General features: G+C 47.4%; 1 protein-coding gene across 2 annotated transcripts in view; it reads left to right on the forward strand.

The window, feature by feature from the left end:
- The window catches only part of LOC146178008 (cytosol aminopeptidase-like), a 70,509-nt gene that overhangs the window by 36,951 nt on the left and 20,606 nt on the right, over nucleotides 1-12,952 (forward strand). For both annotated transcript variants that reach the window (XM_084580702.1, XM_084580703.1), the window contains exons 8-9: nucleotides 1,342-1,500; nucleotides 10,104-10,228. In XM_084580702.1, the coding sequence (XP_084436828.1) occupies nucleotides 1,342-1,500; nucleotides 10,104-10,228 (284 nt within the window). The remainder of the gene's footprint in view (nucleotides 1-1,341; nucleotides 1,501-10,103; nucleotides 10,229-12,952) is intronic.

Below are 12,952 nucleotides of genomic sequence, written 5' to 3' on the forward strand. Positions count from 1 at the left end.
GTGTGTTGTGCAGTGTTACGCAGTGCAGTTCACTTATAATGGCATTGAGAAAAACCAGAAAATCCAATTGTTATAGCCGGTTGTCTTTACTGTCTGGATCGGCAATAAAAAAGGAAAGAAATGTAGAACACACCCATGTATTTTGCCATGCACATAGGCTTGCCTTTAGTAATGAGTGAATTGGGTTGAACAGCGCGAATCATTGTAAAGAGCACTGAACACTTATTACAGAGTACATGACTAGCAGTAAAATTACCACCATGCTTAAAAATGTCGGAAATTTGCTCTCGCTTGAGTGGCAGCTGAAGCTTGGCAATCATTGTGAGCATTGCTACCGGCAGTACATATGCCGGCGGCAATCCTTTTTTGTTTGCACGACGCCGATCAGCAACCGGATAAATTGCAGGACATCCCTGTGCTTGATGATCGTTAAAGTCATAGAGTGCCCAGGCTGCCAGCCTTGAAACCCTGCCGGAAATCTTGATGAATCTGCTATTTTAATCTTGCACTCTACACGCCGTCGTCTTGATCAACTCGATTCTAGACACACATCGTTCAGATGATGGCGATAGGGCCGCGCCCTTTCCTAGGTGATAAGCAGTGCTTGAGATGATGATAATGCTTATTTCCTGACCACACGCAATGCCCCTCGTGGATTTCTCCCACACCGCTCCGTTTTGGGCATTTATGTTGAGTTTTCACGTCATTCTCTTCTTAGTTTCTTCTCTTTAGTTATCTCTTTTGTTGCCTTATATTTTTATCAGATATTAGGCAAATTTTCGTGGGAAACATCTTGTTGGTGACCAGGAAGCTATCATTGTATCCAATGTGCCGCCGATGATTGGTTGTTGTATATGGTTTAATTTTACATAGGGTCAATGAGAAGACTGAGAGATCCCAAGAATTTGATCGTTATAAGCAATATATCATTATATCTGGTATCGTTATAAGTGGATTGCACTGTAATGTGACCAGCATGGTGCACTGAAGGCATTTGGGTGCAGAGGTTGGCTCAGTGAGGAAGTTGTGGTTGGCTGTTAGGAAAATAGTATTGATGGCGAGTGGTAGTGCCCCCTCCTGGAGAGTTTGTAAGGCAAAATGAAATGAAAACAAGTGGGCTGAAAGTTTGTTTTAAGGCATCTGCAATCAACGTAGCCACTAAGAGCTGAGCAGTCCGGCTACAAACAAAAATGGAGAGGCATTGTTGTCGGCATCTCCTGAAAAGCACTCCATGAAATCGCTAGTAAAAAATTTACGATAGGTGCAGATGCATTCCGCTTTGTCTCAGTAAGTATTTGCATGAGCATGCCCTTTGACTTCTACTCCGTGTGTGTGGTACAGGGACCGCAAGTGGATTGAGGAACATAAGATGGGTTCCTTCCTGAGTGTCACCAGGGGGTCAGACGAGCCGCCCGTGCTGCTGGAGATGCACTACGAGGGCCCCGGTCACCTCCCGGGTGGCCCTCTGGTCTTTGTCGGCAAGGGGGTCACCTTCGACAGGTGAGGAGAACTACCTTGCTGCCACTTTGCGCCGTAGGAGGGGTGCCACCTTTCCATTCCAGTATACACGCTGAGAAAGCTGACAGATTGGCTAAAGCTGTCGCATAGCCTCGCATAGCCATTATTTTTACATGTTGCTGTACACACCTTCGTTATGTCAGTTTTGAAAGCTTTAGGACACCACCACCATTGTAAAGGACTCTGGTCAGTTGCATAAGGGGCTTCCCACACAGTTCAGGATTTTTCTCCCCAACACTGTTTGGGGATTTTTCACCTTTGCTATAGCAAGCAGTGAGCTGGTAAACTGCAGTTAGATCTTGTTGGTGCAGTTATGGTGGATAGAACTGTTATGTACAAAACTGTAGAATTCAGGGTGTTCCAATAACTCTCGTGATAACACTGCAGATGCCATTGACCTGGCCAGTACTGACCTGCAGCAGTCTTTGGATTTTGCAGGCAACAACGTTTAAATTGCTAACCCATGAGCGGCTGAAAAGCAAGCAGTGGGGAGAGTAGCATGGCTTTAGGACGTTAGTTCAGCCTATGCACAACCGTGCATTGCCTACTCATTACTGATACTATGGTCGACAGTGCACGCCTACACACATTCTGTTGCGGCATTCTTGTTGTTGTACCAGCCCGGATGGGAGAACGTAATTCTGATGCGTTTTCAGCTGCTGAATGTTTGGGCTTTTATATCCGAGCGCTCTAGTTCTTGCACGAGATTTAAAACCTCTTAGGTCGACCTTTTCGCTGCTATTATCAAGACAACTTATGAGATCCCACACACACACACACACACACACACACACACACACACACACCCTGCCACTGTTGTTACTTCTCGTGTGAACTAAATATTGCAGGTATGTTGCGCCATCTATGGGGAGGCCACATAAACACATAGAACGCTTAGTTTTACGTATCTAGATCTGCAACATCATTGTCATCATCATCGCGTCATTTTGTTGTCATCTCAGCAGTGCAGCCATCGCAAGTCAGCGTGCTGAATGCGTTCGCGCTTTAACAGAGAAAAGAATTCAGGAACTGTTGATGAATTCAGACCCAGATGAAAGTTAGTTATGATGATTACGCAGCCTAGCTAAGTGGCTTGTTCAGCGAAGACAGCAAGGAAGAGCCCCAGCCACCTAAGACTGCGAGGAATAAGATGATGCCCAATGAGTGGAATAAAAAATGTTTATGTGTCGTGCGGTGCACAGCAGTGTATTGCCAGCAGCCAAATTGGAGGGGAGAAAGCACCATATTCCAGCTTTCAAGAGGGTTCAGAACTTCAGATGTTAATTTAAGTCCCATTGTTGTGCTACTCGTCCTCATGTCTGGGGTAATATAAAGCAATTGAAATTTTACTGCTGATACTCGGCTCCAGAAAAAGATGTTCAAGTCCAAAAATCTTGATGTTATCCGAAGGAACTGCGTGCCTTGCTCATGCCAGTCTGATATTCTAGCTTCGAGGATACCTTTCGGGCTATAAATAATTAGGTAAACGCATTTCCGAAACTTCACTCCATGACAAATTTTTCCCGTGCATCTTTTCACGCTGAAAATTATGTGCTTGTGAAATATTTTGTGACCCTGTCAAATTCATATTGCATTTGAAAGCTTGTTAATTCCGAGTTCATTCATTTGAATTTCTGAATATATTTCGAACTGTACAAATTGTTCTGTTCGCGCTCCATTGAAGTTAATGCATAAATCAGCCCATTAATGCAAACGTGCATCTGTTGCGTCGCCAATAATTTGCGCTACTTGTCACTCTGCCTGATCTCTCTGAACATGCGGCCAAGAGGATATGTAGAGGGGGTAAAAGATCTCATCAGTGGCACTAGGCAGCACGGTGACAGCAACGCAAACTAGCGGTGTGAACTCTTGAGATCTCTACTGAACTGTTGCTTGTTTGTGATCTTGAAGGGTTCAGTGTCTTGCTGTGTTTCTTTCTTTTTTATTAGTAATTATTGAGAAATGGAGTAATGGATGACGCAACCACGGCCAAGGTATACTGTCAATGATGAACTGTCGCAGTGTCGGCTGCATTGTGAAACCGCATTCGGGGACGGAACTGCGACGTGCGCAAAACAAAAGAATTGGAGGTTTTACCAACTGTTCCTCTGCGACTTGGTCTCATCTTTCCAGTGCCCTCTACATCACACTACATGTCGTCGTCTGTGGCGGACATCTCGTGTTGATCCCAAGCAGTGTTTCTCCACTCTGTGTAGTGGTTTAGAATTGTCATCTCTCAGGTGTAATTACTGTTCTGAGATGGTTTAAGGGGGGACACCCCTCTTAAAACTTTTTTCCTTATTTATGGGTGGATCTGACTGAAACTTGCACCATTAATGTACTTTTGCATGCTGATTTCAAATATCTGATTAGTTTTCTTGTAGATGAAATAGCTTTCAAAATAATCCCTAATTCATGTTCTTCGTTTGGAGGTGAGTTAATTACTAAACACTTTATGGCATGAGGAGAATAGCCCTGCCAGAGTGATCTAGAAGGATCATAGAGTGCCGCTAGTCATGAATTAACGTGGTAGAAGAATTTGAACCAAAGTTACAATAAGTCAAACTTTTATGAATAGAAGCCCAGGTTGGCACCTAAGATTGATAATTAATTCGGTAAATGTTGCCGCATAATAACTGTACATATTTTTGTCCTACGGCACTGTCGAAGGTTTTCTCTTTCTAACAAGACAAGAATGAGAGCTATAGCACAAATAGACTAAGAGATATCTCTCCTCCAAAATTGCAGCACCCTCAAAATTGCAGTTTTGAGAAAACGAGGAAAAACACTTCACAGCATGTAGGTGTAAATTATGTCAATGATTGATATGTCAACAAGATCAGAAACAGGTGGAAAGTGATCTGAAGCGAAAATTAATGGTCTATGCCAATTTGAGCCAAAGTTACGCAATAGGAAACGCTTGAAAGGAAAATTCCATTTGGGTACCGAAGACAACATAACCTTCTCAGCAAATTTTCTTTTGTCGTCATTGCATTTACCTTGGTTTCATGAGACTCGCAGGATTCCCTTTCTAGAAAAAAAAATTTTTAAAGCAATAGCAAGAACAGGACCAGAGATATTGATCTTTAAAAAATGCAACACTACCAAAATTGGGGGATTGTCGGAAGCACTCAAGCCTCACAGCATTTAATCAGGAAGGGCAACCCCAAAGACCTCATGCTATTAAAATGCACCAGGAGCATAGTCGGGGTGCATGCTGTCGCGGTGTTTTCTTTTTTCTGTTTTAGCAACGCCAAGCGAAGCCGCCCGCTTCTTTGCAGAACGTACGCTACGGTGCAAGTCCTTTTCTTCAGCTCTCCTGGACCCAGCTGCTGTCACATTTGTACTGCATTCTTGCAGAATTGCTGCTGTTGTATGCTTGCAGCCGGCATTGAAGCGCAGCACAGCTTCTGCTGTGGCTGCTTCCACAGCAAACAGTGATGAGTGCCGCTCTTTGTGGATCAAGGTCCAGATGACCGAGTGGAAGCTTTCGTTCGAGTTCTGGGTCTTCCCCCGAATGCACCTCTGCAGCAGGCTCTTCTCTGATAAACGACTATAAACAGGCAAAAGAGCATCAGCCACATCTCTTGGCAGACTGTAATTGTGCTTTAGTGCAGGCTCCTCTTTTGCCTTTGCAGCGTTGTGGCGGCACCATGACTTCTCACCGGTAGGACACAAACTGTGTTTGGGGCAGTCATCAGTAGATGTGATGTGGTAATATGTCGCCATCACAGCTCGCTGCATGGCATCCACATCACCTACATTTGATCGAAGCGCTCGGCCATAATATATTGCCAGCTTGTCAACTAGATCAGCTGTCAGCCTTCCTCTGCCGCCAAGACTTTGCTTCCCTGCACCCTTGTGTCTCTGCAAGAGGTTGCGCAAAGCTGCTCCCATACGCTTGTGCACGTGATTTATGCAGTCCTCTTTGACTATTTCAATGTAGCCATAGATTGCAGCATCTTTAAGATCACTGAACGTGCGACTGTCCCCATCGCATAGCATGGTTGTGTAGCGCATGTTGTGGCGCTGCAGAGATCTTTCAAACAGAATTTTGCCAGCCTCTACTTCCATTTGACCAGCCTTGGAGTTGGTGTTTTTTTGGCACTGGTGGCGTGATTTCCAAAGTTCGTAGCCGTCAGTGTTTGGCTTGGGACCAATTTCGCAGCCCAGACAAAAGTTTGACAACACCACATAATCAAGCACGTAACCAGTGAAGAGTTCCACCACGGCACCGACGCCTATATGTGATGAGTGTCCGCGCGTCATCCATGTGCCGTCGTAGCACACGGCAATGTTCCCCCTATGCCCAAAACACAAGTCATCGTAGACCTTCGCCACTGCCTGCGCGGCTTGTGCCATAGCGGTCGTGGCGGCTCGGGTAGCAGCGGGTTGCAGTGTGTTCTTCAGATGCCGTTGAAATGTCTTGTTGTGCATCCCGCGCCGCGACAACCCCATCGCCGAAAAGATATCGTTCATTGCTGTCTGGCCGTTACCGGTCGGCAGCATTGCTCGACTAGCCAGAATATTCAGCTCAAAAGGATTGCACCTTTTCTCGCCGTCAACCCTCCGCGAGTTCCACTCGGCCGCAATCTCACCGCAGTTGTCGCACAGCACGATCAGTTTTACGGCGAGGCCATAGCTCCGGTCGCTGGTAATTAAACGCACGCATCCACGACACGTTTTGCACCGCACGGCATCCAGAAGGATATTCACAATGCTGAGGTCAATTACCGCATAGGAGGCTGTTCCGTCCGCATCTGACTCTGCGGACGCACCACTTGCATCGGCGAACAGCGCGGTCTTTCGTGCCGTCGCCGGCGTCGATACCAGTCTATCAAGCGTAGCCTGCTCACGGGCACTCACTTGAGTTATGTCACTGTTAGTGACAGGCGCGGTATCAATACGTACACGACTGCAGTCGGCACGAAGAACGGCGCCGTTGTCCAGCGGAATCGGAGAAGCGTCGCCGCCCGCAACGTGATCGTCACACAATCCCGCGGCACTGGCACTTGCTTCTTGCACAGTATGCAACGAAGTCGCATTCTTAACGCGTTTCTTTGGTTGCTTTCGCCCGAACTTGTGCAAAGAGCGGTACTTCTTCGCGCCTGGCATGACTCTCGCGTTGCACTAGCGTGGTCGGCAGAAAGACAAAATGGCGTCACTGGGAGTCCGCATTTCAGGGCTAGCTTGCCGGAACCAACCAAACGACGCCATTTTGATCACGTGCCTTAACCGGCCAATAGTAGCGCGCGCTGCATGCTATCTTTTTGTTTGTTTTTTATGGGGAAGGCGGAGCGCACAGGGTTGCTTTCCGAAAGAAAAAATAAGCCGAAAACGCGCGCTTTCGAACGAGACCAAAATCGCCGCGGTGGAGCGCGTAGTTCTCATGCGCCGGGCAATCGAAATTGGGTGTCGTTTGTCCACAATTTAAAGGGCAGTGGGTGTGGTACTGCATTTTTTAATCGCTATAACTTCATAAATACGCGGGGTATAAGGATGAAAATTTGCGTGCAGATGCGGAATAGTGCGAGGAATACGAAAATGAAAAAATTGAAAATCCGATTTTCAGGCCGATTTTCGATGCCAAAGAGCCGTGTCCCCCCTTAAGGGAATACAGTAGAACCCCGTTGTTACGTTCCTCACTTCTGCGTTTTCCCGGCTGTTACGTCGCTTTCATCCAATCCCGGCTTTGTTCCCGTAGGATCCAATGTATTGGGATCCTCATTGTTACGTTGTAGCTGTGAAAACGTTCCCGCATGATACGTCGCAACTGGTCACTGCAAACCCGCCTGAGGCAACGCACGCCGACCACCATTTTGACTTTCGAAGAGTCTTGGCTAGGCTTGGCTATGGAACTAACTTCAAGAAGCCGCACGCGAGTTGGAGAAGCCACCACTAGATGGCCATCTGCCTCGTAATGTCGGCTAAGTGGCGTGCACCGCCACCGCCCGATTCAAAGGGTTCAGCTTCATCCATCCATCCATCCGTCGAACCATTCCACGAAAAAGCCAATCGTGAACCAGTCGAACTAACCCTTGTCCTTTGTATCCGACTATCGTGATCTGACGTTCTTCGATGGCGTCGCGCAAGCAGAAGGTGCTTTCCCTCCAGGAAAAGCTGGACGCACTCGACAGGCAGCCAGCGCGGAAAAGAATTGATATTGCCAAAGACCTTGGTCTGCCACCATCGATGCTTAACAGCATCGTCTTAAAGCGTGCCGAGATTGAAGGCAATGCAGCGCTTTTTGGCCCGAAAGCTAAGCAGGCTCGTGGGGCCAAGTATGGAAACCTCGACGAGGCTCTTCTGACCTGGTTCAAGCAAGCTCACGCTGCCGGCGTCAACTTTGATGATAGCATTTTGCGCGAGAAGGCAGTGGACATCGCCAACAGACTGGGCATCACGGACTTTGCGGCGTCGAATGGCTGGATCGACCGTTTCCGGAAGAGGCATGGCATCGCGCACAAAACAGTAAGCGGTGAATCAGCAAGTGTGAACTCGGCAACAGTCGACGATTGGAAGGCCACACTATCTGCTATACTAATCGAGGGCTATGTGCCTCGTGATATCTACAACGCCGACGAAACGGGCCTTTTTTTTTTTCGGGTGCAGCCGTCGAAGTCCCTTAGCCTGAAAGGAGAAGCGTGTCACGGAGTCAAAAACAGCAAAGAGAGATTGACGGTGCTCCTTTGCTGCAACATGGATGGTTCCGATAAGTTAAAGCCATGGGTAATCAGCAAATATTGGAACCTGCGGTGCTTGAAGAACACTCACCTGCTGCCATGTCACTACAGAAGTAACAGTCGTGCGTGGATGACGTGTTTGTTGTTCGAAGAATTTCTTCGCTGCTTCGACAACAAGATGGGATCCCAGTGCAGGAGTGTTCTCCTTTTTCTAGACAATTGTGCTGCCCACCCAAGAGACCCGCAGTTTCTTCGGAACGTCAAGCTTGTGTTCTTCCCACCAAACACTACAAGCCATCTGCAGCCGCTGGATGCCGGCGTCATGTAGAACCTGAAGCATTCCTATCGGAAGTGTGTTTGTGAAGCGCTGTTTTGCGCGTATTGATCGTGGACAGCAGCCTACGACCATTTCGGTGCTTGACGCTATGCACTATGTCGCTTCAGCGTGGGCTACAGTGGCCGCATCAACTGCACAGCACTGCTTCGCGCAGTGTGGCTTTTGCACGGACGGCGAAGGGGAATTTCCCTGGGGAGTCGGAAGCAGCCTCTTGCGATCAAGAGCTCACTGAGGCGATGGATGCGCTGGGTGCCACGGGACTCGCATATGACGACTACGTCGCAGTGGATGCTGCTGTCGTGACATCGGAGTGCCAGAGTATCAGTGATATTGTTGCGAGCTCGGTCGCTAGTGAAGCCACAGATTTGATGACGAGCTCGAGCCACACGATTCGGAGGATTTGTCAGATCCGAGCTTTGGAGAAGCGGTCGCGGCTCTGGACCTCCTCCGTAGGTATGTCGCACCTCAAAGCGACGCGGACAGCAATGCGGCTTTCCAGGCTATTGAGAAGCGCCTGGTGTTTTCTAGCGAGCGAAAGAAATGGCAGCCCACTATTCTTGATTTTTTTAAGTCCTAACGTTACTTTGAGGAAATCAATTGTTTGAAGTGAAAGCTGCACCGTTCTCGTTCCTTTTCGGAGCCTTCCTCACTGTTGCGTTTTCCCGGCTGTTACTTTTTTTTACTCGGACCGGTGAAAAACGTATGAACGGGGTTTTACTGTATTGGAACTGTGTGTGAATGTCATGCCAGTTCGTTGTTGAAATAGGGTATTGCTAAAAAGTGTGCTCGTTGCTCCAGGTGAACGGTTTCTATCTCGGGTTGGGAAGGCTGTGAAATCGGGGAACAAGACTGTCCTGGCGAGATTTTTTATTTAAGCAGTCACGCAACCTTTGTGACTTGTTAGTGTAAATTTGAGCGTCTTGGAGGGTTCCGTGATCATTTGGTCAAAATGCAGCAGTTGCGGTACAGTCTTGTTCCACCTCATATGCTGGGATGCGCTAAGCACGACCCACCATTCAGTTTTGAGTGTGAATCGGTGTTTTTTCACTACGACGAGGCCTTGTAACAGAATGGGTTGATTGGTGCCATTTGGGAAAGAAGGAGGAGGGGGGTCATGTAGAGAAGTAAAATGGGGGGACCATATTTCCTGGTCAATTTCAATATAGTTCAAATATTATTCATAAATTCAAATTAAAGTTTGAGTGTGAATAATTTTTAAGGGTTTGCAATTGTTTGCAGTTTTAGATACGAATCGAATATGTTCATTGTTTGTTTTGTATTCGGAATTTTCAAATATTTCTGAATGCACTGAAAATTTTATATTCAGTTTGTCTTCGAAGACTTCAATATTTGCACACGCCTAATAAATTCGAATTGTGCTGGCATCTCTGCGCAGTTCGAATTGAGGAGCTTTTACCGTAACGAGGTGCTCTGTGTCAGGCTTTTATTTTGTTCATTAATACGATTGCCGCTTTAATTAAATTGTGATTGTGAAGTTGAGCTCCATGCAAGACATAGCGGGCCTTGAAGTGATGTCTCTTGCTCTGTCCCCTCCCTGGCAACAGTGGCGGCATCTCCCTGAAGCCATCCAGCAACATGGACAAGATGCGGGCAGATATGTCGGGCGCCGCCTGCGTGGTCGCCACCTTCGCCGCGGTTGCTGCTCTCAAGCTACCCATCAAAATGATTGGTGAGTCCCGACTATTACCCTCTATGGCAAAAATTCCGTGAGCACTATGGAATCTACACTGCAGAAATGTGAAAGCCTGAGCATTGCTGGTCCACACTGGGCATCATGTTCGCTCTCATTATCAACTAAATGCACCATCATTATCGTTGCCCATGTCATCATTGTCATCGCTACTATCATGCTTATGGTAGACAAGGAGAATTATGATGTGTGTTTCACTATCTTTGGCATGGTGCCGTTGGTTAAAGTGCTCGGTTGGAGATCCTAGGGATGGAGGTTTGATTTTCTGTACAGATGCAATTTTTTAATTAATTACTGAGTATTGAACAGTTAATGTTCTGATGTCATAAGTTTGACCACACTGCTACTGACTAAATTTTCAAAATTGGTTCCTAACTGGATTTGACATCATATCAGCTATAGTGTGATGCAAGGATATGGCAGACTCGTGACCGACAGTATGAGCCATTAACCCTTTCGCTGTTGGGTGTTTCTGGCCGTGACGCACCCCCAGTGTCTGCTCTATTTTAGGGAATGAGCATAACGATTTATTTTTGATTATGATTGCTATACAAACAGCATTGTCAACGGAATATACTCATCTCGGTGTTCTGGAGATGTTAACATCAGCCTGACTGTAAATGAAATAAATGAGGATAACACAAGAAATAAACACTACTCAATACGTCTTGAGAGTTCGAACCTGAGCTTGGCTCATATTCATAATCAAAAGAGCCATCGCTGCAGCCCACAGTCGAAGATCCGCGCGGTCAGCCATCCAAAAGTAACCACGCACACGGGGGGCACACTTTTGGTGGCCCACACAATAGAGAAATTGGACATTGTGAAATCAAGATGACAGAGGGAGATGGAAAGAGGCTAAAACAACCTCCTTTGCTGCTGCTAGCCATAAGCAAGGGTGTGGCGAGAGAGAGCAAAAGCTGCGATCGAGTCCTGTATCGACCTATTGGAGAGACAACGGCGTGCGCCCCTAACTTGATGTGTCATAGCAGGCACGCCTACAGAATAAAAATAAAAACCTGCAAACCTGCGGCAGACGGTAGAACAATTCCTGAACCCGTAACCGCACGCGTGCGCTGCATGATCGCTTAGTGCGAGAGTAGTGCGCACGGAGCAACCTCACCCTCCAGCAAGGAAGGCGGTGGGGGTGGCCACGGTCGCTCCATACTCTTCAATATACAGTCAACGACCGAATTTTCGGACATGCCCGATATTCCGGACATCTTCGCGGCACCGCCATGAGCCCCTTAGAATTAATGTATAAGGGCGTCTGAAATTTTGGACGCTCGAACCCCCTGCCACACAATTCTTCGCACTTTTTTGATGCAACGGAAGGTCTGAAACAGCAACTGCGTCATACAAAGCCGCCATTTTGGCTATCTCCCAGTATGCGTACCATGTCACACCTTTTAAGAAGTAGCCTTACCTAGCCGCCACACACCGATTTGGTCTGGCCACTCTGGCTATGTTCGCCAGCGTCTCTTCCGGAGTTTTCGGAAGCGCCGTCGACGCCGCGACCGTTTCGCCTTTTCGTTGCGCAGGCTCATCGCAGACCACATGGTATTTCGCTAAGCTGGTGCATGGTGCACGTATTGTGTCAAGTGTGCTCTGCGACGCTAGGCCTAGGTGCTTCGACACTTCGCAGCAAGGGGATCTTGCTTGCCCACGATGGCCCCCACTCCGTCCTCGTCGTTCTCACCTATGGCATCGAAGCGCAGAAAACAGTACTATCGGTTAACGATGGAGAAGAAAGCTGCCATTATTAAACAAGTAATGAGCAGACGATCGCAGGCGGGCTTCGCACACACCAGAGGCAGCAGACTTGCCTGAATGTGACAACGTGATTGACATGTGCCCGCCCATGGATAAAGCGATCAACGACCTTCGCTCTGCTGGGATTTTCATACCGACGGAAATAGCTTTTGAACAGTTTGTCGACGCTGACAACGAGCTCAACTTCTGTACAGAACTGACCGACGAGGAGCTAGTCCGTCAGGTTGTGGAGGATTCGGAAGACTCTGATGTTGAGAATGAGAAGCCAACGTCTGCGCTGCCTACGAGCGCCGAGTTGACGCGAGCATTGCTCACGCTTTCATCGGTGTACAGGGCTGACATGACTCTTGCTCAGATCGAAGCCAATATGATTGCATGCAAGCGAAACGCCGTCCAAACAAGGATCTTTAAGACACAGCAGCAATAACGCCGGCTGCCTTGACGACACATGCATAATAAACAGGCTGTTGGCTGCATAGAGTTTTTGAATGGCTTTTTTCATGCTTTGGTGTTTAGGAAGCCTAATACCTCGTCCTTGACTGTTTTGATCCAAGAAATATTTGTAAAATAGTATGTCTTCTTCATGCATTCATTTTTTCGGACTGCCTGAATTTTCGGCCGTTTTTGCGTTCTCTAGAGGGTCCGAAAAATCGGTCATTGACTGTATACATACTAACACAGCGCAGGGCGAAAATACGAACTTGTAGAAAGAGTTGACAGATGGTGCAGCCAGTACAAGCGCGCCAGCTTCGTGCCCAAGTTTTGAACGCACGATAGAGAACGTACTGGTACAATGTGACAGTAAAAGGGCTAAACGCTTTCGCCTTAAGTACTAATGTGCAAGTGAAGGTTCACCCCTGTTCCTTGCTTTATAGCTTTCAGTAGGCCTCTCTGTCAGTGATATAAAATCGAACCCGGATATATCGTAAC

The sequence above is a fragment of the Amblyomma maculatum genome, chromosome 10 (assembly GCF_055883805.1).
Source record: "Amblyomma maculatum isolate TAMU_Amacu chromosome 10, ASM5588380v1, whole genome shotgun sequence".
In the NCBI taxonomy this organism is placed as follows: domain Eukaryota; kingdom Metazoa; phylum Arthropoda; class Arachnida; order Ixodida; family Ixodidae; genus Amblyomma; species Amblyomma maculatum.